Source organism: Pipistrellus hanaki (genome assembly GCF_964339955.1).
Source record: "Pipistrellus hanaki genome assembly, chromosome: 7".
Classification (NCBI taxonomy): Eukaryota; Metazoa; Chordata; class Mammalia; order Chiroptera; family Vespertilionidae; genus Pipistrellus; species Pipistrellus hanaki.
The window spans coordinates 76,619,736-76,646,995 of NC_140509.1; the positions used below are offsets into that span (position 1 = coordinate 76,619,736).

At 36.5% G+C, this 27,260-nt stretch overlaps 1 protein-coding gene across 2 annotated transcripts in view; it reads left to right on the top strand.

Moving 5' to 3' along the window:
* Positions 1-27,260, top strand: part of TBC1D32 (TBC1 domain family member 32) — a 103,480-nt gene that overhangs the window by 45,874 nt on the left and 30,346 nt on the right. For both annotated transcript variants that reach the window (XM_084889605.1, XM_084889606.1), the window contains exons 19-25: positions 977-1,064; positions 2,135-2,253; positions 4,819-4,935; positions 12,991-13,079; positions 21,045-21,167; positions 23,834-23,942; positions 24,985-25,078. In XM_084889605.1, the coding sequence (XP_084745731.1) occupies positions 977-1,064; positions 2,135-2,253; positions 4,819-4,935; positions 12,991-13,079; positions 21,045-21,167; positions 23,834-23,942; positions 24,985-25,078 (739 nt within the window). The remainder of the gene's footprint in view (positions 1-976; positions 1,065-2,134; positions 2,254-4,818; positions 4,936-12,990; positions 13,080-21,044; positions 21,168-23,833; positions 23,943-24,984; positions 25,079-27,260) is intronic.

The window sequence follows — 27,260 nt, forward strand, 5'->3', positions numbered from 1 at the left end:
CCCCTAATTGCTCCCCTGCTGGCCTGATCAATGTCTAACTGCTCCCCTGCTGGCCCAATCGCTCCCAACTGCTCTCCCCTACTGGCTCAGTTTCCCCCAACTGCCTTCCCCTGCTAGCCTGGTCATCCCCAACTGCCCCCCTCTGCTGGCCTAGTCACTCCTAACTGGCCCTCCCCAACCAGCCACTCCTTACAGCCCCCATGCCAGACTGGTTGCCCCACGCAGCCTGCTTGTTCAGTCATTTGGTTATCCCTCACCCCTGCCAGCCTGGTTGCCCCACACAGCCTGCTTGTTCAGTTGTTTGGTCATCCCTCACTAAGCCCCCTGCTGGCCTGGTCGTAGGCAGCCATCTTTTGAAGATGTGTGGGTTAATTTGCATATTGCCTCTTTATTATATAAGATTCCCTTCCCTAGGGGGAAAAAAATCATATTGCCTTTAAAAGTAATTATAATTTTTAAGAAGATACCATTGTACTTTTTAAAGTTGTTTGATTACTTAAAAGCCATGTTAAAAAAGTTGTTGTCAATACAGATTTATTGATGAGGAAATTTATCATTGAAGAACCAATCTAAAAAATTAAATAATAAGCTAATAGAATTTGGAGTTTGAAGGAATCTTACTTTACATCTTGTCAAAGTCCCTTATTTTATGTATGAAGAAGCGTTAGACCTAAAGAGAAAAGTGACTTCTTAAGGTCAAAAGCTACTTAGTTACCTAGCTGGGATAAGAACCTAGATCTGAAATTAAATTGTCAAAAATATTATATTAATATTAACTCAATTATGATAGTTTCTGAGTTTGTTTTTGCCACTCTTATCTTTACTTGAAATAAAATCTAGGTTTTTGTTTGTTGGTTTGTTTTTTGTCTGGTATTTTAATAGGAAAAATTAGTAACTCTACATGTAACAGGTAAGTAAATACTAACATGCTATGTTTTCCTGTCTCTCATGGTTGTTCCTTATTTATGTTGTTTAGATCAGCAGGCATAAAAAGTTTGACCATGGAGTTTTGGTTACCGAAGTGGCATCAACAGCAGCAGGTACAATAGCACTACAAAGTTCAGGTACGTTTTTTCTTTTAATCCTATATAATAAAGAGCTAATTGCTAATTAGACCAGACAATGAAACGACCTTCCGGAATGACCAGTGGGTAGGGGGCGGGGCTGTGAGGGCACGAGGCAGCCAGGGCCATGAGGCAGCCGGGGCTGCGAGGGCCAATGTGGCTGGAACTACGAGGACTGAGCCCCTTGCATGAATTTCATGCATCAGGCCTCTAGTTAAAATTATAATAATTTAAATATAATGAGTAAGCCAATGGAAAATTTAACTGGCAAGGTCAAGTATCAGGAAATTATTCTAAAGTTATTTTTCCCACATTAGGCCTTAGGTCACAAAAAGTTATAGGGTTTCCATTTTCCAGGTCAACCATCAACATTGACTGCAAGGCCAAATCGCTTTGGAAAGAATGCTTTGTAAAGAATGCTTTGTGTTTAGTGGGATCAGGAAGGTGTGGTGTATTATGAGCTTCTAAAACAGGGTGAAACCGTTAATACTGATTTCTGCCGATAACAAATAGTCAATTTGCACCACGCTTTGATCATGAAACAACCGAACTATGCTAGAAAACATGGCAAAGTAATTTTGCTTCATGATGATGCACCATCACACACTTCAAAACCAGATAAAGACACGTTAAAAGATCTTGCCTGGGAAGTATTAACCCACCCGCTGTATTCACCAGACCTTGCTCCTTCAGATCACCACTTGTTCAGATCGATGGCACATGCACTTTCTGAGCAGCATTTCAAAACAAACAAATAAGTGGAAAATTGGGTCTCTGAATGGTTTGCCTCAAAAGAAGAAAAGTTCTATAGGGAGTGTATCCACAAATTACCTGAAAGATGAGGGAAATGTGTAGCTAGCAATGAACATTACTTTGAATAAAGCACTTTTGATGTTTCTCTTGAAATTATCGTATTTTCTTTGATTAAAAAATCTGCCATTATTAACTGGGATTCCTAGTATGTATCTTTTGTCAATGTGAACCAATCTAGTTAAAGGGATAGTTGTATCTTTCCTCCATAATCCAAAGGAATAGCATACTATAAATAGATTTAAAACACTTCATTTTAGGGTTCATTAATGCACTTATAACTGAATTGTGGAGCAATCTGGAATGTGGAAAAGATGATGTTAGAGTAACCCATCCCAGAGCCACTCCAGTGGATCCTATTGACCAAAGCTGTCAAAAGGTAAGAGATGATTTTCATTGAAATGGTATCATAAAGTTATCAAAATTAAAACAAAAAATAGAAATTCTGCTTTTTGTATTGGTGGACTAGTCCCCTCCAGTAGAAAACACAACTTGGGAAAAATAACTTAAAAATCAAACTCAGGAAAAATAACTTAAAAATAAGTTTTTTGTTTTTTTTGAATGGCAATAAACAGAGAAGAAATGGAGGGGAGTCAGTACAGATGAAGAAAATCTGCCTGAGATTCTACATTTAACAGATATATTTGCCTAAGGATCAGTTTGTGATCCACTGAAGATTGGATAGATATTAACAATAATGCAATAGTATGATCAGCTTTATGTTATGAATTCAACTAAGATAAAAATGGCAGGTTTCTTAAAAATATGCTTACCAAAATGGACCAAATCTAAAACAGAAAATCTAAATTGCTATTTATTATTTAAAGAAATTGGATTTGTTATCAGAAACCTCCAGCTAAGAAAACCAGATAGTTTCACCAGTGAATTCTGTGAAACTGTATAGGAGAAAGAGTACCAATGACACACACATTCTTTCAGAAAACAGAGATAGAGAAGTCAGTTTCTAACTTGTGTTATGAGGCCAGCATAACCCCGACATGGAAATGAGACAAATGTTACCAAAAAAGAAAATTATAGACTAATATTTCTGATGAATATAGACTTAAAAATACTTAACAAAATATTATCAAGTTGTATATAGCAATATGTAAAGTGATCATTCATTATGATCAAGTGGTGTTTAGCCCAGCCATTCAAAGTCCAGTTAGCATTCTAAAATGAAAATCTAGTTCACCATATTAACAGAATAAAGAGAAATATCATCCAATGATTTCAATAGAAGTGGAAACAGCATTTGAGAAAATTTAATACCCATTTATAAAACTCATCAGATTCAATCCTCAATCTGATAATGCTGTCTTTGAAAAACATGAATCTTTAGCTTTTCATGGTAAAATATCATACCTAAAATTTGTTTACTCAATTTGTCTGATTCTTAAATTTTCTGAGTTTAGTAAAAAATTTTTAAAAATGACAAGCAGGAAATTTAATAGTTACAAATTAGTATAATCAATACAATACAAATTAATATGTGAGTATTGGCAAATATAGGGCTTCTAGAGGTGGGTAGAGTTCATTGGAAAGCCTTATAGAAAAGAAGGATGTGACAGCTCATGAAGTGTGATAATGAGGATGTGGGAGGCTAGGAGGGGCATGTTCCTGGGTAAGAAAAGTTTGTTTATGTGTCAGTCACTTAAAAAAGACCACAGGGGCCGAAACTGGTTTGGCTCAGTGGATAGAGCATCGGCCTGCGGACTGAAGGGTCCCGGGTTCGATTCCGTTCAAGGTGGTACTATGTACCTTGGTTGCGGGCACATCCCCATTAGGGTGTATGCAAGAGGCAGCTGATTGATGATTCCTTCTCATCGATGTTTCTAACTCTTTATCCCTCTCTCTTTTTCTCTGTAAAAAAATCAATAAAATATATTTAAAAAAAAAAAAAAAGAAAGAAAAAAGAAAAAGACCACAGGGCCCTAGCTGGTTTGGCTCAGTGGAAAGAGCATCTGCCTACAGACTGAAGGGTCCTGGGTTTGATTCCAATTGCAGACTCTGTCCCTAGTGGGGGATTTTCAGGAGGCAGCCAAGCAATGATTTTCTCTCATCATTAATGTTTCTATCTCTCTCTCCCTCTCCGTTCCTCTCTGAAATCAGTAAAAATATGTTAAAAAAGAAAAAGACCACAAGCAGATTCGATTGATTCAAGTGGTGACTTCATGCTGAGGAATTATGGGCTTTTGAGACTGAGAGAAGAGAGGGTCAATTAGTAAAGTGCCTTGAAATCATGGAAAGGAGTTTAGATTTGATGTTTACTGACGGGCAACTATTGGATGCTTTTGCACAGAGGATCCAAAGGATGCAATGTGCCTGAGAAAAAGTATTCAGGTTGTCCTGAATAAGGCAGAATGAGATTGGGAGTTTAAAAACGTCATGGAGAGATTAACGTGGGAAGATTGCACCAGAAAATGGGCTGATTTTGATAGGAAAAGCCATGGCTTTAAAAAAATTAATTACAATTAGGGTAATTGGATTTCCAGTGAATGTAGTTAAAGGATAAAGATGGCTTTGTGTCCTACATGAAGAATACATAGAATTTATTTTCTTGCTCCAGAGATCCTAAGTATTATTCTCTGGTATTTTCTTACACATCAGATATAACAAATGCAAAGAATGAGAAATATGGATCACTTAATATTTTTTCTCAGAACCACGCTTTTCAAGAGATACATGATATTTTAAAGTATTTCCCAACTCTCAAGGTTGTTCTATTACAGTTGTTCTTACGCATTGTCAACACAGATTATTGTTAATGTTAACTATTTTGTTCTTATTATATATGCGTGTCTTTCACACTTATGTGTTAATTTGGCTTATTTAAAAAATTCTTGCATTCATACTGCTATAAAACTTTAATGATTCTTCTGTGGATGTGGTTGAAGAAAATGAGCCGTTTAAATGGCTTTTCCTTCTTCTCCCTCCCCCCCAGTCTTTTCTAGGGTTGGTGACCTTGTTATCTTATCCTGCTATTTATGAGCTGGTCGGCAATCAGGATCTTCCTAATAAAGCAGAATATTCTCTTCGTGAAGTTCCCATATGTATTATTGTAAGTAATCTTTTAACTTTTCCCTGTTATAGGTCATTCTTATGGAGATTGATAGTGAAAAAGCAATTTGACAGAAAAAAAATGATACAGAAAAAAAGAAACACATTTAAAGACTGATTTACTTACTCATGGAATATCAGTTTCTGAGTTATCTGCCAATGGAATCTTTGATCCAGGCCACCTAACAGTTGCCACACCCATGGGAGTGAATACAACATTAGCACTCCCCAAGGAAAGAGATTTGGCACAAATAACATATATGTGTGAATGATTTTTTGGTGACTTATCATGTTATTAGTCACACCAGTGCTGCTCTCTTATTGGCGAGGATAATTAGGAATAAGCTGCATTTGAGGAGTGCAAAATGTTTTCTCTTTATATTGTAATGAGCTATATATTAACTGCCCCATGAGGGCAGTATATACATATTTATTTAATTTGAGATTTATTTCATAATCTTGCTCCCAGATGAGCTTGTTTTAAACATCCAGAGATATTTAGCTCATTATCTTAGGGTAAGTTTTTGGATTAACACACATAAATGTATATATGTATTAGTAAAGAATTATTTGGTTAATACTGAAATCCCATTATTAATCTTCACTTTTTATTTTTCTGGTCACTTGTCCTGTGTGGTGGTATCTTTTCACAGTTTTGTTCTTTTAAATACTTTTAATTCTTATTAACTCTAAATATTTTAATTTTTTTTTAAACTTTCTCTACTTTGGGAAACTTTTGATAATTTATACGAATAAAATATAAAAATAGGTACTCTTTCATTCAACTTTTATTTTATATTCTCTGTTCCTTGAAGTGTGTCAATTTGGACTTCTGCTTATTTGGATCATTGTGTTTCTGAAGTAGTTTTATAATTAGCCATTTCTGTGCCCGTCTTGCCTTGAATTCATTTTGCCACCTTGTGGCATTTGGCTCAGTGGATCCAGTCCTTATTGTCCTCTCCTCTGTGACTGGTTCTGCTGCTGGTTCCTTCAGGCTTCCCTGGTCTCTCCTGCGTGCTCTCCTTTCCTGGACTTCTCTTCCCCTCTGTCTTGTGTTCTCATTGTGGCTTTATTGGAAGGCATTGCACAGTGTAGTTGTTATAAATTTGTTTTCTGAAGCCAGACTGCTTGGATTAGATTTCTGGCTCTGCCCTCTTAAAAGCTGTGTGACTTTGGACAAGTTAGACCTTAGTTTTTTCCCCCCATTAAAAGTGAGCAATAACATTCCTATTTGAGGGTTGTTGTGACAATTAAGTGAATTAAGTGAAACATAAAATGTCACTGCCTGGCAGATAACTGTTATCTAATTTTTTGCTGTAATTATCATTAGTAAGCTCTTCTTCTCCAGATGGCATTCTCAGTGGGAGAGGACATGGGGCTACCTGTTACTCCATATTGACATCTTCACTGTCTCCCCTGGTATTTATTTCCTAGAGATTTCGTAACAATCACCACCCACCAGGTGGCTTAGAACAACGGAAATGTATTCTCTCACAGCTCTGGATGCCAGCAGTCCGAAAGCAAGAGGGTAGCCGGGCCACATTCCCTCCAGAGGCTCCAGGGGAGACCCCTCCTGCCTCTTCCTGCCTCTGGGTGTTGGAGCATTTTGTGGCTTGTTGCTGCATCACTCTACTTTCTGCCTCTATTTTCACAAGGTCTTCTCCTCTTCTGCCTTACATCTCTCTTTGTTTTTCTGGTCTAACCCAGGATGGTCTTAATTTAATTTACTTACCCCGGCCGGGACCGGTTTGGCTCAGTGGTAGAGCGTCGGCCTGCGGACTGAAAGGTCCCGGGTTCGATTCCGGTCAAGGGCATGTACCTTGGTTGCGGGCACATCCCCAGTAGGGGATGTGCAAGAGGCAGCTGGTTGATGTTTCTCTTTCATCGACGTTTCTAACTCTCTGTCCCTCTCAATTCCTCTCTGTGTAAAATCAATAAAATATATTAAAAAAAAATAATAATTTACTTACCCCGGCGAAGACCCTTTTCCCAAATAGGGTAACAATTATAGGTTCTGGGAATTAGGACATAGACATCTTTTTTTTGGGTCGGAACAAAGTCAGGATTGAACTCACTATCCCTCCGAACAGAAGAGGGGCCTTTTTCTCCACGCTCTGCTGTAGACTGAATATTCACTTCTTGCGTTGAAATCTAATTCCTCATGTGATGCTATTTGGAGGTGGGGCCTTTAGAAGGTGATGAGTGCTTTATAAAAAGAGACCACAGAGGAATCCCTTGCCCCTTCTTCCCCCCCCCCCCATAATTATTTACAATTTTATTTGCTAAAACTGAGGTTTCTTTATCCACAGTCATGTTCACTTCTGCAGTAGGTCCCTTGCCCCTCCTTGCCATGTGGAAACATAACTGTCTATGAACCAGAAAGTAGGCCCTCACCAGACACAGAATCTTCTGGCACCTTAATCTTTGACTTCCCTGCCTCCAGAAATAAGATTTCTGTTGTTTATAACGTACCCAGTCTGTGGGATTCTGTTATAGCAGCCAGAGCGGACAGAGAAACTCCCCGCTTTGAATAATTCCAAGGAAGCACCTTCCTTAACAGACCAAGTTTGTTGATGGATGTTCAGGGACTAACCAGTCACAAGCCACTCCTAATGGAGCAGCTGCAGGGATACTGGCATTATGATTGACCAGTCTTACCCTTCAGTTGGCCCTTTCTTAAGTGAACGGGGACAGATAGTACACACATGGTCATTGAGACAAGTGTACAGAGAGTAGGCACTCAAATGTATTATTTATATAGAAGAGATATTCCTCTTGGTTTTTCTAGTCTTGGTCTCATTTCAGCCTAAGGCTTGTTGAATATATCCTCAAGCTGGATAGTGTCCTTTAAAAAAGACAGAGTTGCAGACTGGTTTTGTGAACTCCAAGCCTTTCTTGCACTAGCTTGTTGCCGGGAAGCTGCTGATTGAGGTGACTGCCTCCCTGACACGCGCTGCGGTGCTTAGGAACTGGAGTTCCCCATAAGGCAGGCTTCCCGGGAGCTACGTTCTGTTCCCTAAGTGGTGATCCATCAATGCAATCCCCTTTGAAGAAGACATTATTTACTGTAGCATTTGTTTTCTGAAAATGCATTGTCACTGATAGATGGCTGTAATCTGTTCTTCCCTTAGCTTGTTGGTAACACATTCTATATTTCTTTATTCTTACTTAGATCCATAGCTAGAACTTTGGAGTCACTGGGTATCATTAGCTATCAAATAGTCTGAATTTAGTACTCAGATGACTATTCCAGTTTCAGTCACTTGTATCAGTACCCTGTGAATGAAGAGACATCTATAATAATCCTTTCAGAAACTGCCATGCACGGAACTCATTGGCAGTCTCCCTCCTCTCAGACAAAAGAAAGCTAGTGATGCATGATCAATTCCAGATCACTCTGTGAAGATGTACTATGGAAAAAAGTGGCAGTAGATTGTTTCTTAAATTTTATATCAAGCACTAAAAGTCTGTACCTATTTGAACAAATACTGTTTGAAAAACCACATAGCATACAGTTTCTCCCTGTGACTACTGCAGCGACTACTTACTAGATAGTATCTGGTGCCCGGGCAAAGTCAAGGAGAGCTCTGTGGCTCTGTCTCCAGAGCTAAATCAGGGCTGTCAGAGTGGGAAGTTAGTAAAGAGAGGGAGAAAGCAGGGGGGCAAGTAATGAGACTCTAAATATGAAGCTGGGGATATGAATGAATTGTATTCTTTTTTTTTTTTTAAATATATTTTATTGATCTTGTACAGAGAGGAAGGGAGAGAGATAGAGAGTTAGAAACATCGATGAGAGAGAGTCATCGATCAGCTGCCTCTTGCACACCCCCTACTGGGGATATGCCCGCAACCAAGGTACATGCCCTTGACCGGAATCGAACCTGGGACTCTTCAGTCCCCAAGCCGACGCTCTATCCATTGAGCCAAACCGGTCTCGGCGAATGAATTGTATGCTTTCACAATGTTTGAAACAAGAAATGTCCAAGCTACAGCAGTAGACAGTAATGACACATTATTTTAAGATCTCAGTCTTTTTATTCTTGATTATTGAGGCAGTTTATTTAATATTTGATGATTGTAGGTTCTTGTGCTAATATTACTTACACATTTAAAAAAATATATTTCATTGATTTTTTACAGAGAGGAATAGTTAGAAACATCTATGGGAGAGAAACATCCACCAGCTGCCTCCTGCACACCCCCTACCGGGGATGTGCCCACAACCAATGTACATGCCCTTGACTGGAATCGAACCTGGGACCCTTCATTCCGCAGGCTGATGCTCTATCCACTGAGCCAAACCAATTTCGGCAATTACTTACACATTTTTTTATAAGCTATCTGTAGAATGGTAAATGCATTCCTAAGTGTTAGGTGTCAACTTTTACTAGATAAGTAAAACCACATACAATCTGGTTTTTACTATGTTTTGATCAGTATTTTTTAAATGTGATTTTGAACTATCTATTACATCCTCCTAACAAACTCATTCCCTGGTCTAATGTTTATTTGATAACATTTGTTCTCTCACCCACATAGACAGTATATATTATATGACTTTACTCCATGGCAAAGCCTTCCTTCTTTGCCCTATTGGTCACATAATTATCTTGATTTTAAACACACTGGAGGGAAGCAAGTTTCTTGGTTAGGAAAATGAGCAATTTGAGAAACAAGTGTTTGCTTATGAATAAATTTCTTAGGCCTGAACCCAAAGATATATACAAAAGGAGGGCATTATGGGAAGAAAGGCTTTTATAGAGTGCTCAAAATTGGGTGGGAGGCTGAAATTGTCAATGTTTGGGACAGCTGGTGGCACGTAGGTCATCAGGCTTTCCCTACACGTGCATCAGTGATATTTATGCCTGTCTACCCATTGCAACAACTTGGAGAGCTTTTAAAAGAATTTTTAATGCCAAAATCATACCCTATCTATCTATCTATCTATCTATCTATCTATCTATCTATCTATCATCTGATTCCTTAGGTGACTCCAACATTTAAACAGTGTTGGAAACCACTGATTTACGTACATAGAGATTATATATGAACAAAACCTCAAATAATTAGTAGAGAAAACTGTTCAAATCTGTTCATGCTTCGCATTTGAAGATTTCATATTTGTTTTTCAAAGTAATTTACATTTGAAGCAGTTCAATCAGTATTTAACTGGTTTTATAAGCTTTTATAATAATAAAATTATAATATGCTAATTGGACTGGACATCCTTCCGGATGACCTTCCAGACCAAGCTGGGGCTGTGAGGGCAGCCGGGTCCCGGGTGCCAGAGGGAGGTCGGTGCCAGCAGCTGGGGGAAGGAAGGCCTGCTCTTGCACAAATTTTGTGCGTCGGACCTCTAGTGAAATATAAATTAGTATTTCTTTACTTTGGTTAAACATTAGATAATTTATTTCAGGAACTTTCTTTTTATTTATTTATTTATTTATTTATTTATTTATTTTTAATATATTTTATTGATTTTTTTTTTGCCCCCCTCCCTCCCTCCCACACATCCCCTCCCTCCCCAGAGTTATGTGTCCATTGGTTGTACTTATATGCATGTATAAAAGTCCTTCGGTTGATCTATTATCTCCCCCAGATCTTCCTCCCCTCCCCGCTGTAATTTGACAGTCTACTTGTTGATATACTGTCTCTATATCTATCTTTTGGTTCATCAGTTTATAATGCTCTTTATTATCCACAAATGAGTGAGGTCATGTGGTGTTTCTTTTTCTTTTTTTCTTTTTTTTTTTTTTTTAAATAAGTTTTTATTTATCATATTATTACAAATGTTCCTTTTTTCCCCCCCACCATTGCTCTCCTCCACCAGGTTCCCACCCCACCCTCTGCCCTTTCCCCTCTCCCCATTGTCCTCATCCATAGGTGCACAGTTTATGTTCAGTCTCTTCCCACGCCCCCCTCTCCCCTTTTCCCCAAGAATCGTCAGTTCACTCCCCTTCCATACCTCTGATTCTATTATATTCAACAGTTAATATTGTTCATCAGATTTTTTTAATTTCCTTGGTTTTTAGATTCACTTGTTGATAATTACGTATTTGTTGTTCATAATTTTTATCTTTGTTTACTTTCTCTTCTGAAAGAACCCCCTTCAGCAATTCATATAATTCTGGTTTGGTGGTGATGAACTCCTTTAGCTTTTTTTTATTAGTGAAGCTCTTTATCTGGCCTTCGATTCTGAGTGATAGCTTTGCTGGGTAGATTATTTTTGGCTGTAGGTTCTTGCTATTCATCACCTTGAATATTTCTTGCCATTCCCTTCTGGCCTGCATGGTTTCTGTTGAGAAATCAGCTGACAATCGTATAGGTGCTCCTTTATAAGTTACTACCTTCTTTGCTCTTGCTTCTTTTAATATTCTCTCTTTGTCTTTTGCTCTTGGAATTTTAATAATGATGTGTCTTGGTGTGGTCCTCTTTGGATTCCTTTTGTTTGGAGTTCTGTGCGCTTCCTGGACTTGTAAGTCTAATTCTTTCACCAGGTGGGGGAAGTTTTCTGTCACTATTTCTTTCAGTATGTTTTCGATATCTTGCTCTCTCTCATCTTCTGGGACCCCCATAATTCTGATGTTGGTTCGCTTGAAGTTGTCCCAGAGGTTTCTTACATTATCTTCAATTTTCTGGATTCTCTTGCCTTCTAGCTTCTGTGGAGGAGTGTCTTCTGGCTCTTTATGTTCCAAATCTTTGACTTGATTCTTGCGATCTTCCCTTCTGTTTTTAGGACTCTGTAAAATATTTTTTATTTCAGACAATGTATTCTTTATTTCTTGTTGATCCCTTATCATTTCTTGTTGACTCCTTATTTAATTCTAGTTGATCTCTTTTCATATCCTCATGGGCCTTATCCATCTTTTCTAGGAAATTCTTGAAAAACCTTATAAACGTAGATTTGAACTCTATATCCAGACGCTTTTTGTCCTCCATTTCTTTCGTTTGTGATCTATTTTGTTGTCGCATTTCGCAGTTACAGACCAGACGGGGTTTCAGGGTGGAGCCTGCAGCTTTGGCTTCTGTCAGCCCCGCCCTATGCGGGTCCTTCAGTGCTCGCTGCCGGCGCCTCTGAGAGAAAGGTGCCCTCGATTTTCGCCTGCTGCCAAACAGTCTATGCTCTCCCACAATGAGCCCGGTATTGGGGTTCAGTTCAGTTGGAAGTGGAGTTGGAGGTGGCGTTCACAGCAGTCTGGAGCCCCAGTCTCCTTCCCGTCAGGACAATCCCGCGGCACAGCCGACCGTCCCTTCTCTGGGGGCAGTGTGCGCGCCTCCGGGACCTCCTTTCTCCGCTACCCCGGGGTTCCGCTTTACAGCCCAGCTCCCTATGGCTGAGCCTGAGTCCCCGGGGTCTGGGCTAGAACTGGGGTTCAGAGTAGTCGGGGGCCCAGCACAGTCGGAGTTTTATCTCCTTTCCGCTAGGGAACGCCCGCCAGGCACTCGGCCTCCCTCCTCTCCGGCTCTGTCCTCTCTGCGCGCGCCGCGTCTCTGTACCTTGGGCTTTTCCAGCTCCTCCGCGCCTCCTTCTGGTTTTCTCCTTGCTTCTCGCTGTAGAATTTCCAATCAGTCAACCTTTCTGTAGTTCTGGGCAATGTCCGTTTTATATTTTAGTTGTATTTTATTGAAATTGTTGTGTGCGGCTGCGGCTAGGTGTTCACCTGGGCGCAGCCATCTTGTCGGCCTCTTTTTCATTGATTGGCTTATTTCACTCAGCATGATGTTCTCCAATTCCATCCAGGTTGCTGCAAATGATGAGAATTCCTTCTTTTTTATGGCAGCATAGTATTCCATTGTGTAGATGTACCATAGTTTTTGGATCCAATCATTATTTCAGGAACTTTCATAAATGTTAATTCCAGATCATAATCAGACTAGTTAATTCGGAATCTTTAGGAATGAGACTTGGGCATTTTTTTTTTTTTAAACACTTCCCTAGGTGATTAAAATGTAAAGCCAAATTTGAGAACCACAAATCTAAATAATATTTGTTGATTTGATTTTCTTTAAATGTTTTCAGTCAAGCACAGTCTCACAGAAAGGCTTTCTTTTTCAGGATATTATTGATAGACTTATAATTTTGAATTCTGAAGCTAAGATCCGTTCTTTATTCAACTATGAACAATCACACATCTTTGGCCTAAGGTAAGGTGCTAAGTTTTACTTGAGAAATAGTTCAGTGTTGCAAAAGCATGCAAAAAATATGTTCTATATTCTTCCAAAAATATTTAAAATAAACTACTTTAAAGCATATCTAAAAGTGGTTTATCTTCCTGTAATATTACACATGAAATAAATTATAGCCATTAGGTTTTTATATTAAGGCCATTGTCCACATTTAGGTTCTATATTATTACAGTGTCTTCTACTTCTAGATTTACTAGAGACATTTTGCAGACTATTCAGTTTACTTAGGAGTCAATTGGGGCTTCCTGGGTTGGTATTGGATTGGACTCCTGCAGTAATATAGTCTTGAAAGAGGCTCAGAAAAACCTGATTTATCTTGAGGCCCACATTCTGCTCTTTTATGTTAATCATATTATTTACTAGTCATTTCAGTTTCCCAAGTTTTAAATCTTTCTGGTTGAGTGTATGTTTCTTAAGATGTAATTTGGCATGTTCAAATGGCTGGGGTGAAGGGGGGTTAGTAGAAGTGTTTGTTTGGATTATAGAGACGCATAAATTCTTAATCTTTTGGTCATATTTAGACATATAACTTGCTTCTTTATCTACTAATTACTACCTTGAAAAGCAGCTGAATTAAAGAAATTTTCCTAGGTTTGTGATTTTTTTCTTCTTTCTACTAGCAAAATAATGTTTTTGGGCATGAGGGAGTGAGTCAGGGAGAATGCTCTATCTAAGAAATAAAGCAATTACTTTTCTAAAATGAGAATTCTCTGATAGTAGTATATAGTATAGATCTTGTACTGAAACATATATATTATAGATCTTGTACTGGAACTTTTCATTAATACCGGCACTTCATTTAACCATTCATTAATACTGCAAAGAAGATAGGAAAAAAGCTACAACTGTTATAATTCATTGGATCATATGCACTTTATCTTTAAATGAATTTTACATTAAATTTTAACTTTCTGTGTAGGACATCAGATACATCATATAGCAATCTTTGATGAGGAATATTAGTAAAAATCCATTCAGTAGAACCTCTTTTTGCATAACAAGTATGTGTCTGAGTTTTGTAATGATAGAACATAGATTTTGGCCTCTTGCTATTGATATATTGAATGAATTTCTTCCCTTTTCTGCATTTTTTTTTTTTTTTTGATAGACTAGTGTTTTTATTATTCTGGCAAAAATTCTAGCAATAGGATTTTAAATCATGTACTAAGCAATCCAAGAAGTGAAATGCTCCTGGGAATAAAATACATTAATTTTCATAGTGGGCACTTTTTCATAATATCCAAACCGAGTCAAGCTATCCCAACCTAGGAAATCTGCCATTCCATTGTTGACACAGTAGTTGAGTCATGCATTATAGTAGTAACGAGGACGGTGGAGTCAGACTGCCTGCTGGCATTGTCTGGTTCAAGTGCCACAATCTCTGATTTGAAATTCTGAAGTTAAGAAAAAGTTTTAAAAAACTAAAATTTTTTTAATAATGTATTTTTCTATCTGTACCTAATCTTACCTGAAATGATATAAAACTTTATAATTTCTATGTAACCTGATAGATTGGAATATAAACATCTTTTCCCAAAGAAATATTAATGTGCTTGATTATGAGGTATTGATCCAGAGTCCACATGTACTATATTTTGTTGCTGAAAAATTCTAAATTCTTTGTCTTAATGTTTAAAGATAAGGAATTATCGACCTTTACATCATGACTTTGCAATTTTTAAATCACTTAGGTGTAAGGAGTTGGAAAGGGGGGGAGAGAGGCAATAAATTATACAGTGTGTTGTATTTCAAAATCTAGCTTTGCAGTGATATTAAAATGCCCATTTTCAGACTAGATTGGGAGGCGCCCTTTGCATCTGAGGCAGAACAATGTCTGTATCTTCCTGTTAATAGCAGAGTCTCAGGCTCAGCTACAGAACTCTTGTCATCATGGCTCTCTTAGGGTACTGCGGCCTCTCCTCCAGTCAGCAGTGACAGGGAACCTACAGAGGGCTCACAGCATGGTTGGTGTGAGCTGGTGCCCCTCACATCCTGACCAGTTGATAAGAGAACAATCTAGCCCAGGTCTGTTCTAGATTATGCTAGCTATGCTTGTTGGTGCATATTCAAAGATACATTGATGTCTGCTAGGAAGCATCAACAATTTATGCAGCTGTCTGTGGTGCTACAGTGATAAATTGGATGCTTGTAAATTATTTGGGGTCATACAATGAAACATCTTAGGAGCATTTTTGCAGTGCATAAGAAGCTCTTAATTATCGATAGTATATATATATTTGATAATATTTATAAAACATAAGTGTATCATAAAAATTTTAGGGTCAGTTTAAGTTAATATTAATGTTATATCCTTAATGTGTACATATTATCTTTTAAGAGCAGTGAGCAATTTGAGTCTTAATGTTTAGCAGAAAATCCTGCAATCTTGGCACATCTGGAAGATGCTCTAATGAATTGAGCTATCCAGCAAGGGATAAAGTTAATCTATTTATTTTTTATTAATCTTCACTGGGGGGTATTTCTTCTATTGATTTTAGAGAGGAAATAGAGAGAGGGCAAGAGGAGAGATGAAAGAGAGAAACATCGATGTGAGAGAGCCACATTAATCGGTTGCCTCCTGCATACACCCCAACTGGGGTGGGGAACCTGCAGCCTGTGTACATGGCTTTGACCAGAATTGATTTGAGACCCTTCCGTTCTTGAGCCGATGGTCTAACCACTGCGTAATGCCACCCAGGACAAAGTTAATCTATTTTTAACTGTATCCTGGGAAAGACACACACACATACACGTAAATACTTCTTACTTCTGAAATTTGTCTGTGTAATTGTTGATATCTTTACATTAATATAGTTTAAGTTTACTTTTAATACTTTACCTCTGTTCATAAAAGAACAAAAATGTACCATTAAAATTTTATCTAGTTTATCCATTAATTTGGATTCACCTTAGATAATTGTTTGCTTTCTTTGGAATACTTCTTGATATAAACAGCTTGCATTATGTGAGAAGTAAGGAGCAGAATCTTTTTTCATAACTTGGGAGAATTTGGTTTGGAACTAAAAAAAATTGAACTTTACAATTTATTGCTTATAAGCCTCCGTAATATGTACATTTCAAGACATCATTTTTTTCTAGATTAGTATATATAAAATAATCTGTTCACTTTGTAAACCCAGCCTTAATATTATGGTTAGGCTAAAAAAATAAAATTATCTTAAAGTTACTTTTCTTTTCATGTTTACACTAGCTTCTAGCTTATACAAATATGCTGGTATAATTAATGAGTCATTAAGATCTGTTTATTATACAGTTGCATAATTTAATGTTAAATGGCATTAGTTGTTATCAGGTCTTACAGTAATCTTTATGCATAATCTAATATTCAAGTATGCATTGTTTTATTAGTATTCTGAATTTGTTCATTGGTTTAATACACATGTATATTTCTTATGGTGATATATCTTTCCCCATTACCTACCCTAGTATAACATTTAATTTTTTAAACGAAATATTAAAAACATAAATCTTGCATAAAATATAAACTTAACAATTTGTTGTAAAATAAATGTCCACTTAATCCCAACCAAGTAAATAAAGAAGACTAGTGTGGGGGTGTTCTCACTTTTCATCATTCAGAACGGAAAAGGAATGGGTCCAGTTCCAGAGTAGAGGAGCTGGGGATTAAGAAATAAAAAAGAAAGAAAGAAAGATGCAGAAATAGAAGCAAGCTGGGAGCCTGGTGGGTTGCTGCCACTCTGATAGAGGGACAGGCGCATTTATTTTATACCCTCAAATACTGGGAAGCATCACCAAAACTTAGGATCAAAGGAGCTTATTTGCATTCTTGAGTAGGCCCGAGCATTCCTGGATTTACATATCAAAATCACAATCTAGCCTAGACCAGTTTGGCTCAGTGGATAGAGCTGTCAGCCTGCAGACTGAAAGGTCCCAGGTTCTATTCCAGTCAAGGGCATGTACCTTGGTTGCAGGCACTTTCCCAGTAGGGGGTGTGCAAGAGGCAGCTGATCAATGATTATCTCTCATCGATGTTTCTAACTCTCTATCTCTCTCCCTTCCTCTCTGTAAAAAGTCAATAAAATGTATTTAAAGAAAAAAAAATCACAATCTACCCCGACACCTGGGCTGAAATGAAGGCCAAGCTGATAACATGTCCAGCCTTTTTGGGGAAGCATGTTCCCAGGGCGTGGCTCGGCCTATAGCCCTGAGTTCAGCGACAATAATTAAAGAAATGCCCCTGTGCCTTCCCAGGGAGCCCTCTTCAGACTAGCACCAGGCATTTGTTTGATCATGACTCCCACCCTTGTCCCCAGTAATAACCACAATTTTGACTTTTGTGGTATTTACATTATATTTTTTATTTATTTTATATATTTTTATTACATAGCTATGTATTCCTGAAAAATATATTTTAATTTTTTTAACTTTATATTATTGGTACAATTGACTATATATCCTGTCATGTTTGACCTTTTCTCTGCAGTCTTATGTTTTGTTTTCTAAAATTAATGTTGCATACATTTCAATGAATTTATTTTTGTTGCTGTATAATATTTCATGGTATGAATATACTGTGTTTTGTTTATGTATTATGCTACTAATGTCCGGTTTTCCAGTTTTGGCTATTATAAACTATTCTGCTACAAATAGAATATTAGCTAAGCTATATATCTCTTTGCAATACATACATATATGATACTTTAGTGTGTTATAAAAATCTGAATATTCTGTTTTCTATATATCCTGTATAAATATCACATTATTTTAATTGCTACAGCTCTGTAATAATTTATAATAATTGAGGGAGAAATTCTATTTCACTTTGTTTTCAGAAATATCTTGGCTACTTTTAGTCCTTTTCTTCCACATAAATTTTAGGTTCCATCACAGAGCCATTCTTTTAATTAACAGATCGTCTACTGACAATACCTGGTGTTAAACCATTATGTCATCTAAATAATTGCTATCGCTTTTTTGTTTGTTCGTTCTAAACTGGTTTCTCTAACTCTGTCCCAGCCAGAGTGAACCTAGTAAAATACAAATCAGATCATCTCAATCCTGTACTCATTTCATAGAATAAAGCCATGCTCCACTGTTTCTCATGCCCTCAATGAAAAGCTTGACAGGGGCCTTACAGAGTCCCAGGTGATCTGGACCCCTAATATTACTTTGGCCTCACCTCCTCACAGTTCTTCGTTATTTATTCTCCTTCAGCTACGTGGCCCCCCTTCCTGTTCTTAACACAAGCCAGATGTGCTCCCCCCTTCTGTCCTCGGCTCAGGCTGCTTGCTGTGCCTGGAGCCCTTTTCCCCAGATCACTTCCTGGTTTGCTTCCTCAATCCCTTTAGGTCTTCACTGAAGCACCACCGTGGTGAGGCCTTTCCTAGCCCTCCTGTTTAAAATTGCATGCAGGTATTCATCCACACTGCCCCCTTGTTAGAACTTTATATTCACGTTTCCAGTTTTTGTCTTAGCTTTCACTTTTTATTTTGTTCATTGTCTGTGCCCCTCCTCTAGTATTTGCATCCCATACAGACTTGGATTTTTGTGCATGTGTGTTCAGTGAGGTACTTAAAACAGTGGTCGATACTTAGTAGGTATTTAGCCAGTATTTCTTAAAATTAAGTAAATTTAATTTTATGTCATGGACGAAGTAGTGTCCAAGAAAACAGTTTTATCATCCCCTAGTAATGGTTATCATTATCTCCTTTCAGAAAGCATGCCTTTCTATTTTTTTTTCTCTCATGTTCTTTGCATTGGCTTAAACTTTTAGAGCACACTTTTAAATAATAATGGATGATTTTGCCTTCTTCATGACCTTAGTGGGAATGCTTTTCCTGTTTATGCTTTTAGCTCTTGCCTTGAGATAGATTTGTTTTGTAAATCAAAGAAGTCACCTTTCTTTAATTTACTTAGGAATTTTTGGAGGACAGAGACTAGAGAGTGGATGTTGGATCTTAAATCAAGTGGCTTTTAAGCAACTGTGGTCAGATGACAATGTGGTTCTTTTCTATTACATATTGATGCCATGAATTACATTAAGAAATGTTTTCTTATTAAACTATTCTCTTCTTCCTGGAATGAACTGTACTTGGTTGCAATATGCTATTCTTTTAATTTACTGCTGGATCAAATTTGCTAAGATTTACATTATTCTCAGTACTTGTGAGATCTTAAAAGTCTTAACATCATTTGTTGAAGTTTTGATTTACTCCTGTAATGAGGAAAATTCAGCTCAGATATTTTTTTTGCCTTCTGAATTTCTCCCAGTTCATCTTGGATTATCTTATTGTCCTTCTAGATCAAGCATGTCAAACTGATGGCCCATTGGCTGCATGCCTCATTTATTTGGCCCATGTTAGCCTTTGAGTTTGACATAAGCTGGAGTACATTGGGGTTCGTTTTCATTACATGCTCACTAAAGTAGCAGCCTAAAGAAAAGAGAAAGGGCCTAGCTGGCATGGCTCAGTGGTTGAGCATCGACCCATGAGCCAGGAGGTCATGGTTCAATTCCTAGTCTCAGGGCACATTCCTAGATTGTGGGCTTGATCCCCAGTAGGAGGCATGCAGGAGGCAGCCAACCAATGATTTTCTCTTTCATCACTGATGTTTCTATCCCTTTTCCCTCTCCATTCCTCTCTCTGAAATAAAGAAAAACATTTAAAAAAAAGGAAAACAGAAAGGCTACTAGGTTCTCCCTAAATCTTCATGTTAAAGAGAAGTTAGGGTGTTACCGGATAGCTGGCATTTTTCAGTATACCCCAAGTTTATTTGTGTGGGTTTGTCCCTGCTGACCTTATCATGGAGGAAGTCAATTTTATTTATTAATAATTGCCTCTTCAGCCAATAACCAATAATTAATAATTGGTTTGTCTGTAACTACTAGTTCTGCCTTGTTCCATCTATTACTAAGAACTATGATAGAACTGGGGATGCGCCTGATGCTGTATTTCCACTGGTGCAAAGGAGGGCTAGGTTTGTTGAAACTGGTTTGGCTCAGTGGATAGAACATCAGTCTGCGGACTGAAAGGTCCCAGGTTCGATTCCGGTCAAGGGCATGTACATTGGTTGCGGGTACATCCCCGGTAGGGGGTGTACAGGAGGTAGCTGGTCGATGTTTCTTTCTCATCGATGTTTCTAGCTCTCTATCCCTCTTTGTGGAAAATCAATTTTATATATATATATAATTAATATATAATATATAATATATAATATATAATATATAATATATAATATATAATATATAATATATAATATATAATATATAATATATAATATATAATATATAATATATGGGGTAGGTTTTCTGTCTGAGTATCCTCCTGGGGTCGATTATTTTCAGGTTCAGTTTTCTTGGCAAGAGTATTTCATGGATGGTGCAGGCACATCTTCTTGTATGGCAATAGGAGCCACATGATTTCTGTTTACCTCTCTTTTATTTAATGTTAAGGTAGAGCAGTGTATTTAGGTATTCTCAGATTGACCTGACAATTATAAAGTTATCCATTGACATTTCACCTAATAAAAAGTTCCGGGACTGGTAGCAAAATGATTTTTGTTATTTCTTTTATAACTAATTGTGGGGAAAGAAGTAGTGGCAATATGCTGTTTTTATCAATTTGCTGATGTTCACTAATTAACTTTTAAATTAACTAGCAATTGAGAAAAAAACACCAAAACTTACTATTTCTAGATTTAATTAAAAAAAAAAAAAAAAAAAAAAAACTTGAGTAGAAGTTACCCAGGGTTTTTAAATAATATTTTCATAAGAAAAACTTTTGAAGTCATTTGCTATTCAAATTAACTAAAATATATCTGATGTAACTATTTGATCCTTCTTAAAATTTCTAATTTTATAAGTATATATTTAAGACACTAAGAAAGTCTAAATATTTAGGATGTATTTTATAAAATCTACTTTTTATTTTTCTCTCTACATAGGTTATTAAGTGTTGTATGCTGTAATCTAGACACCCTTCTTCTATTAGAGGCTCAGTATCGCGTGTCTGAAATCTTACTAAACGCTCAAGAAGAAAATATCTCAGAGACCTCTGAGAGCCACAGGTAAAATGAAAGGAAATAAAGTCAGTTATGACATGACGATAACAACAGTTTTCTTTACAGATGCTCTGTGATGAGAGTAATTTTCTGTATAGTTTGTTTAATGTTTCTGGACTACCTGAATTCAACAGATTTAAGTAAACAGTAGTAAAGCAATTAAAGCATAAATGTCACAGCTAGAAAGATTGGGATAGATATTCTTGGAGGTGGTTTGCAGAGTACCACTTTCTGAGTTTTTATTTAACTTAGTTTCTTGTTTGTAAATTAGTTAAGTGTTAACTTTTTGTTATTGTTGCAAATATTTTATTTTATTATTTTTATTGTCTAAAGCACTTGTGTCAAACACAAGGCCCGCGGGCCAAATCCAGCCCGCCAGGCCTTGCAATGTGGCCCGCACCGCGCTGTCATCACTGCACTCCGCTGTCAGTTTATGACATTGTCAGTTTATGACTGTTCAGTAAACCATTCGGCCCGCGATTTAGGCTGGATTTTAGATTTTGGCCCCTTCTCTGATTGAGTTCGACACCCCTAGTCTAAAGTGTTACATATGTCTCCTTTTTCCCTGATTCACGACCTCCCCTCCCCACACCAGCCGTATCCACCCCGGGCAAGCCCCTACTGCTCCACTGTCTGTGTCCGTCGGTTATGCTTATATGCATGCATACAGGTCCTTTGGTTGCTCCCTACTCCCCCCAGGAGTGCTAACTTTTTTAATGGTTCCATGAAGTTGTATCACTTTTGAATTCAGTTTGCATGTTGAAGATGACCCATTAAACACATTTTATTTTGTGCCCCTTGTAGAGGAACTCTTTTCTCCATTCTCTTAGTTATGTTAGTTCATAGTCAGTAAATACTGATTATTACAAAATGAGGTTATGAAATATCTTGATTTTGTTGTTGTTAATCTTCACCCAAGTATGTTTTCCCATAGATTTTTAGAGAGAGTGGAAGGGAGGGGGAGAGAAACATTGTTGTGAGAGAGGCACATTTATTGGTTGCCTCCTGTACACACCTTTATCAGAGCCAGGGACTGAGCCTGTAACCAAGGTATGTGCCCTTGACTGGAATCGGTGCTCTGTCCACTGAGCCAAACCAGCTAGAGACTTGGTATATTTTCCTGTTAATGCTATATCATACATGCCGTCACCTCAATTTGGCTGACATGTATTGAATGCACATTCAATAGTTGGCATTATTTTTGGGTCTGTAATTTTCAAAAAAGTTTGCCTCCCCCTACCTAGGTCTTGGAAAATTATGGAAGACCAGGCACATACCTGGGTACTCTAGATTTGACACAGAAGGATAGTATTGCCAGCTGCAGGAAGTGTGGAGGCTGCTGAAAAGCAACATTCAGATTTTGAATTTAAGGCCCTAGTCTAGAACTTAAGGAAACCTTGACTAAAAATGTAATAAAATCATTGTGAAAATAACACATTTTATTCCCATTTCTTTAAACGCAGTGATATTTGTCAAGGAAATATTCTTTTATTAATCTCATTTCTTTTCTGATATCAATTATATTTCCCTCAATTCTTTGCTTTCTAGCAATGAAAGCTAGAAGATAAAAAGTGAGTTTACTTTTTTTTTTTTAAAGGTATACATAGATAATCTTAGAGATATATTCAAACAAGCACAATGGCTTACATATAAAGATAAGTTTTGATAAAGAATTATCTCCAAGATAAAGTTAAGTGAAAAAAGAAGAGGCATGGACATTGCATACAGTGGTATCATTTGAGTAAATATAAAGAAACGTTTGGATATATACATGAACACATATTTGTCTTTATACAGACCCTCCAAGGACAAAAAAGAAACTAATTGTTAGCTCTGTAGGGGTTGGAGGAGAATCTGAGAGACTAGAAGAGAACATACTTCTCACTGTATATTTGTTATGGTGTTTGAATTTTTGTGCAGTTGCATGTCTTAGCTACTTAATAGCTTTATAAATAAAAAAATTTTTGGTGGATTCCTTTAAGAGTCAAAAATACCAATTCAATATCATTCCCCAGAACCTGACAAAAATAGCCAAATGCATATAAAATTAAATCTGTCATTGATTTGGAGAAATGTTCTGTACTTAGTTTATTTTGCTAGATACAGTGAAATGGAACCAAAACAAAGCAATACTTCTAGTTTAAATAGGATAGTGTAAGTTAATATTTCCCCTTTCTCATCCTGGAAGTAACTTCAAGGATTGAGTGGGAGTGGAGGGATAGCATAACATCAAAATTTGTAGCCACAAATGTGTTTTGAAGGTCAGCCAAGGGCAGTCAAAATAAGACAAATACTACTAAGGCAGCTGAAGAACTTGAAAAAGGATAGCATGGCTGCCATCAGTGTGAAAAACAGCAAACTACGATTCTCAGAAAAAAAAGGAAAAAGAAAAAAGAAAATGAATATACAGGGTGGGTCAAAAGTAGTTTTTCATTTCAAATGGAAAATAATATAGTAATAAATAAATAATAATAATACAGATATAAGCTGTGTTTTGTGTATTCACAAGTATAATCCACGTTTGCCCATCTTTATTTCTAAGTAAAAATAATCTATTTTCCAGACTTTTCTATAGAATTTTATCTGCCTTTTTTTCTTTACATTCTAGTGACTTGATTTTAAAACTAAATTATATCCCATTAGATAACAAAATTGCTATGTTTCTTTTTCAGAGGTTTTATAATTGATGGCTTATCAGTAGAGAGAAATCATGTTCTTGTTAGAATAAACCTTATTGGTGGGCCGATGGAACGAGTTTTGCCTCCAAGGATACTACAGAAGGTGAGTGGGTCAGAGGAAGGGGAAGTGTTTTCCTGGAATATTTTGAAGCAACAATGACAACTAAGATGACACTAAACAGCAACTATCAAATGTCTACACCACAGAGGTGAACTTTTATTACTAGAAAAACTTTAGGATGAAAGAAAATACTTTAAGACAAAAGTACTGATTTTCATGGCAAAGAGTCAAGAGTACTAGTTTGTGTTGCAGAGTTGGGTACTACGTTATTAAAAAGTTGTCATCTTCCTTTTGTGTCTTTGACTTTTTTAGTTTTAATTTCTTTCCCTTTCATGACACTTAGTTTTTGTTAGATGTCTATATTCTTTTGTATTTAATTGGCAGTATTGTGTACCTCTCTTTCTATCAATATTAATAGTTTGTTTTTTCTTTTGAAGTTTTAAAAAAAAATTTATTTACTTATTTGAGAGAGGGGGGAAGAGTGGAAGGGAAAGAAAAACGGAAGGAAGAAGGAAGGGAGGGATCAATTTTTGTTGTTCCACTTATTTATGCAATAATCATTGGTTGATTATTATATGTGCCCTGAACAGAAATTAAATTTACAACTTTGGCATATTGGGATGGCACTCTGACCATCTGAGCTACCTGGCTAAGGCAAGGGCTGGATTTTTTATTGTTCTTAAGTACGTTTTACTTTGTCTGTCACTCTTTGGACACATGAGGTGGAAACGATTGACAGTACAAAAGAAACAGTTTTGTGAGTGACATAGGAAATGCAGGTTTCTTTTAAAGACCATAATTTCCCTTTCATGACAGAAATACTAAAGCCATCATTCTCCGTCCTGCTTGCTAGAACAAGTTATCATACATTTGTCTTTATTGCTTATTTAATGTTGTTTCTATTGTATTTCGTTTTAGTCATTATTCATTAAGGTATTGAATTATAATGTCAAATAGCTTTTGATTAGTTGGACCACAACTCTAAAATTTTTATGAAACAAAGCCAGTTTCTATGAATAATATTTCAGAAAACCTTAAAATTCAATGCTGTCTTCAAAAGTGAGTGGTCTTGCTTCATTTTTAGGGTGATGATCCATATCCTTGGCCAATGTTTTCATCATATCCTTTACCAAACTGCTATCTGTCAGAAGGTACAAGAAATACTGATCAAAAACAAGGTAAAATATTTGCTATCAAATGCCATGTTATTTTAGTGCTTTTGTTATAATTTCAAAAAAGAAAAATATTGAGAAGGGAGATTAAAACTATTTTCCTTCTGTTTGTAATTGTGGATATAGATACCTATTTATTTGTACATTTTCATTTTTCAAGTTTTTTATAAAATTAACATTTGTATGATAACAAATAATTTTTATCAGAACATTTTTTTTGGTTTAAAAAAGTAACTAATGATTTTTATTAATTCATTCTATTTATATAGAACTTTATTCAGCAGAGTAATATTTTTTAGTGTCTGTGTGATCAAAACTTATTACATTTATACAATTTATACAAGTATATAAATTGTATAAATGTAATAAAATAAAAACTCAGATAACCACTTTAGAGTATTTTATGAATTTTTAGAGACTATATTCAAATAATCAGGTAATTGGATGGAAATAAAGTGTGATGGAAGTAAAATAGACAATAAGAAACTATGTTTAAAGCAAGGAATAAAGTATAAATATGTGTTTTCTGGTTTATAGAAGATAATTTTTGACAGAAAAAATGACAGAGAGGTTCGAAGGAGCAAATTCAAAGAACTAGGGGTAGGTCAAGAATGACTGAGATTTGTAATGTGAGGGTAAGAGTCACTAGAGATAAGACGAGACAGGTAAGCTAAGCTCAGACATAAGGCCAGTTGTAGCTCAAGTTTAGGTGCTTAGACTTTTTCATAAGAGCAATGAAAATCCAGACAGTTTTTAGGATAGAGAATTATAAGATGAAATATAAACATATACAAACAAACTGTTCATTAATTTGAGAAGTTTAATCTTAAATCAACATGAATTCCTTTATAATGCCATCAAACGTACATTGGAAATAAATAATATAAGATTGATTTCACATAGGTTAGATTCTATGACATGATTGTTGAAAAATAAGGATTTTTTTCTTCTTTGTGAGACTTTATATGCCATTTGCCTTTCCCTACATTTATTTGCTTTAAGAGAATCAATAGAAGCCATAAATCAATATACATTATTTTTATTTCTATCCAGTGTTTGAGATATATATTATATATTTCACAACTGCATAGAAACAAAAATTCTATTTATTTTTCTATTTACTTAGTGGTTAGGGAAAGAACACGAGGGAGCTTTTAAAGTTTTTAATATTTGTCTTTATGGCTCACTTTAAATTTTGTCCTTGTGTTTTCCTCTTGCGTGACCTAATCTATTGCTTTCAGAGGTGTGGGAGTGATATTAAGTAGTTTTCCAGAAGAGACTCTTGAGAGAGTATCATTTGGACTCTTTCCTACTTGGCTCATATCTTTCCATGAACCCAAACTGTTCTCACTGTTACTCTTCATTTTCCAGTCTAGCTTTTAGTCTTTTTAATAAGTCCTTATATTTTGTCATCTTGTTTTAGGTTTCATCAGTCATTCTTCCACTCACTCCTTTATTTGACATGTTTTAGGAGCGTTGATTATCAGGTGCTTCCCTAGACATTGAAGATAAAATGATGTGTGGGACTTGGTCCATTCTCAATGCCTCCTGATCTCTTTTCCTTATTATGATATAACATGGTGATCTCTGCTAAGTTTCTCTTGGGACCAAATAGTTACTTATCAGTTTTGTTTTAACAATAAATTCATGATTAGTTTTATTGAGTGACTACCACATTTGATAATTTTCCCCAAAAAACAGTTTGGTAAAAAAATAATTGACTTATTTTAAGTTGAACAAGCCAGACAGAAATAAAAAAGCAAGAGTAAATGGACACTTACCTAGAATAGTTTACCTCCTTAGGGATTTCTAAGAAGTAAACAGAGTGACAGCTGATGTGAGCCACGTGTATAAACAAACGTATGACTTCCCCATTATTTCATTTCCCTTGCCATTTACTTCATGTCTTGTTTTTTTCTGTTTCTGAAGTAGTTTATCCTACATATTCTGTATCAACCATGTGGGTCTTAATTTGTACTTTTCAAAAACAGCTTTATTGACACACAGTTAACATACCATACACATCACTAATTTAAAGTGTGTAGTTTTATGGTTTTTAGTATATCCACAGTTAGGTGCAGCTATCGCCACAGACAATGTTAAAACATTTTATCCCCTCAAAAAGAAACCCAGTGCTCTCTTTTCCCTCCTTTCCTTACCCAGTCCTGAGCAACCACTAATCTATATT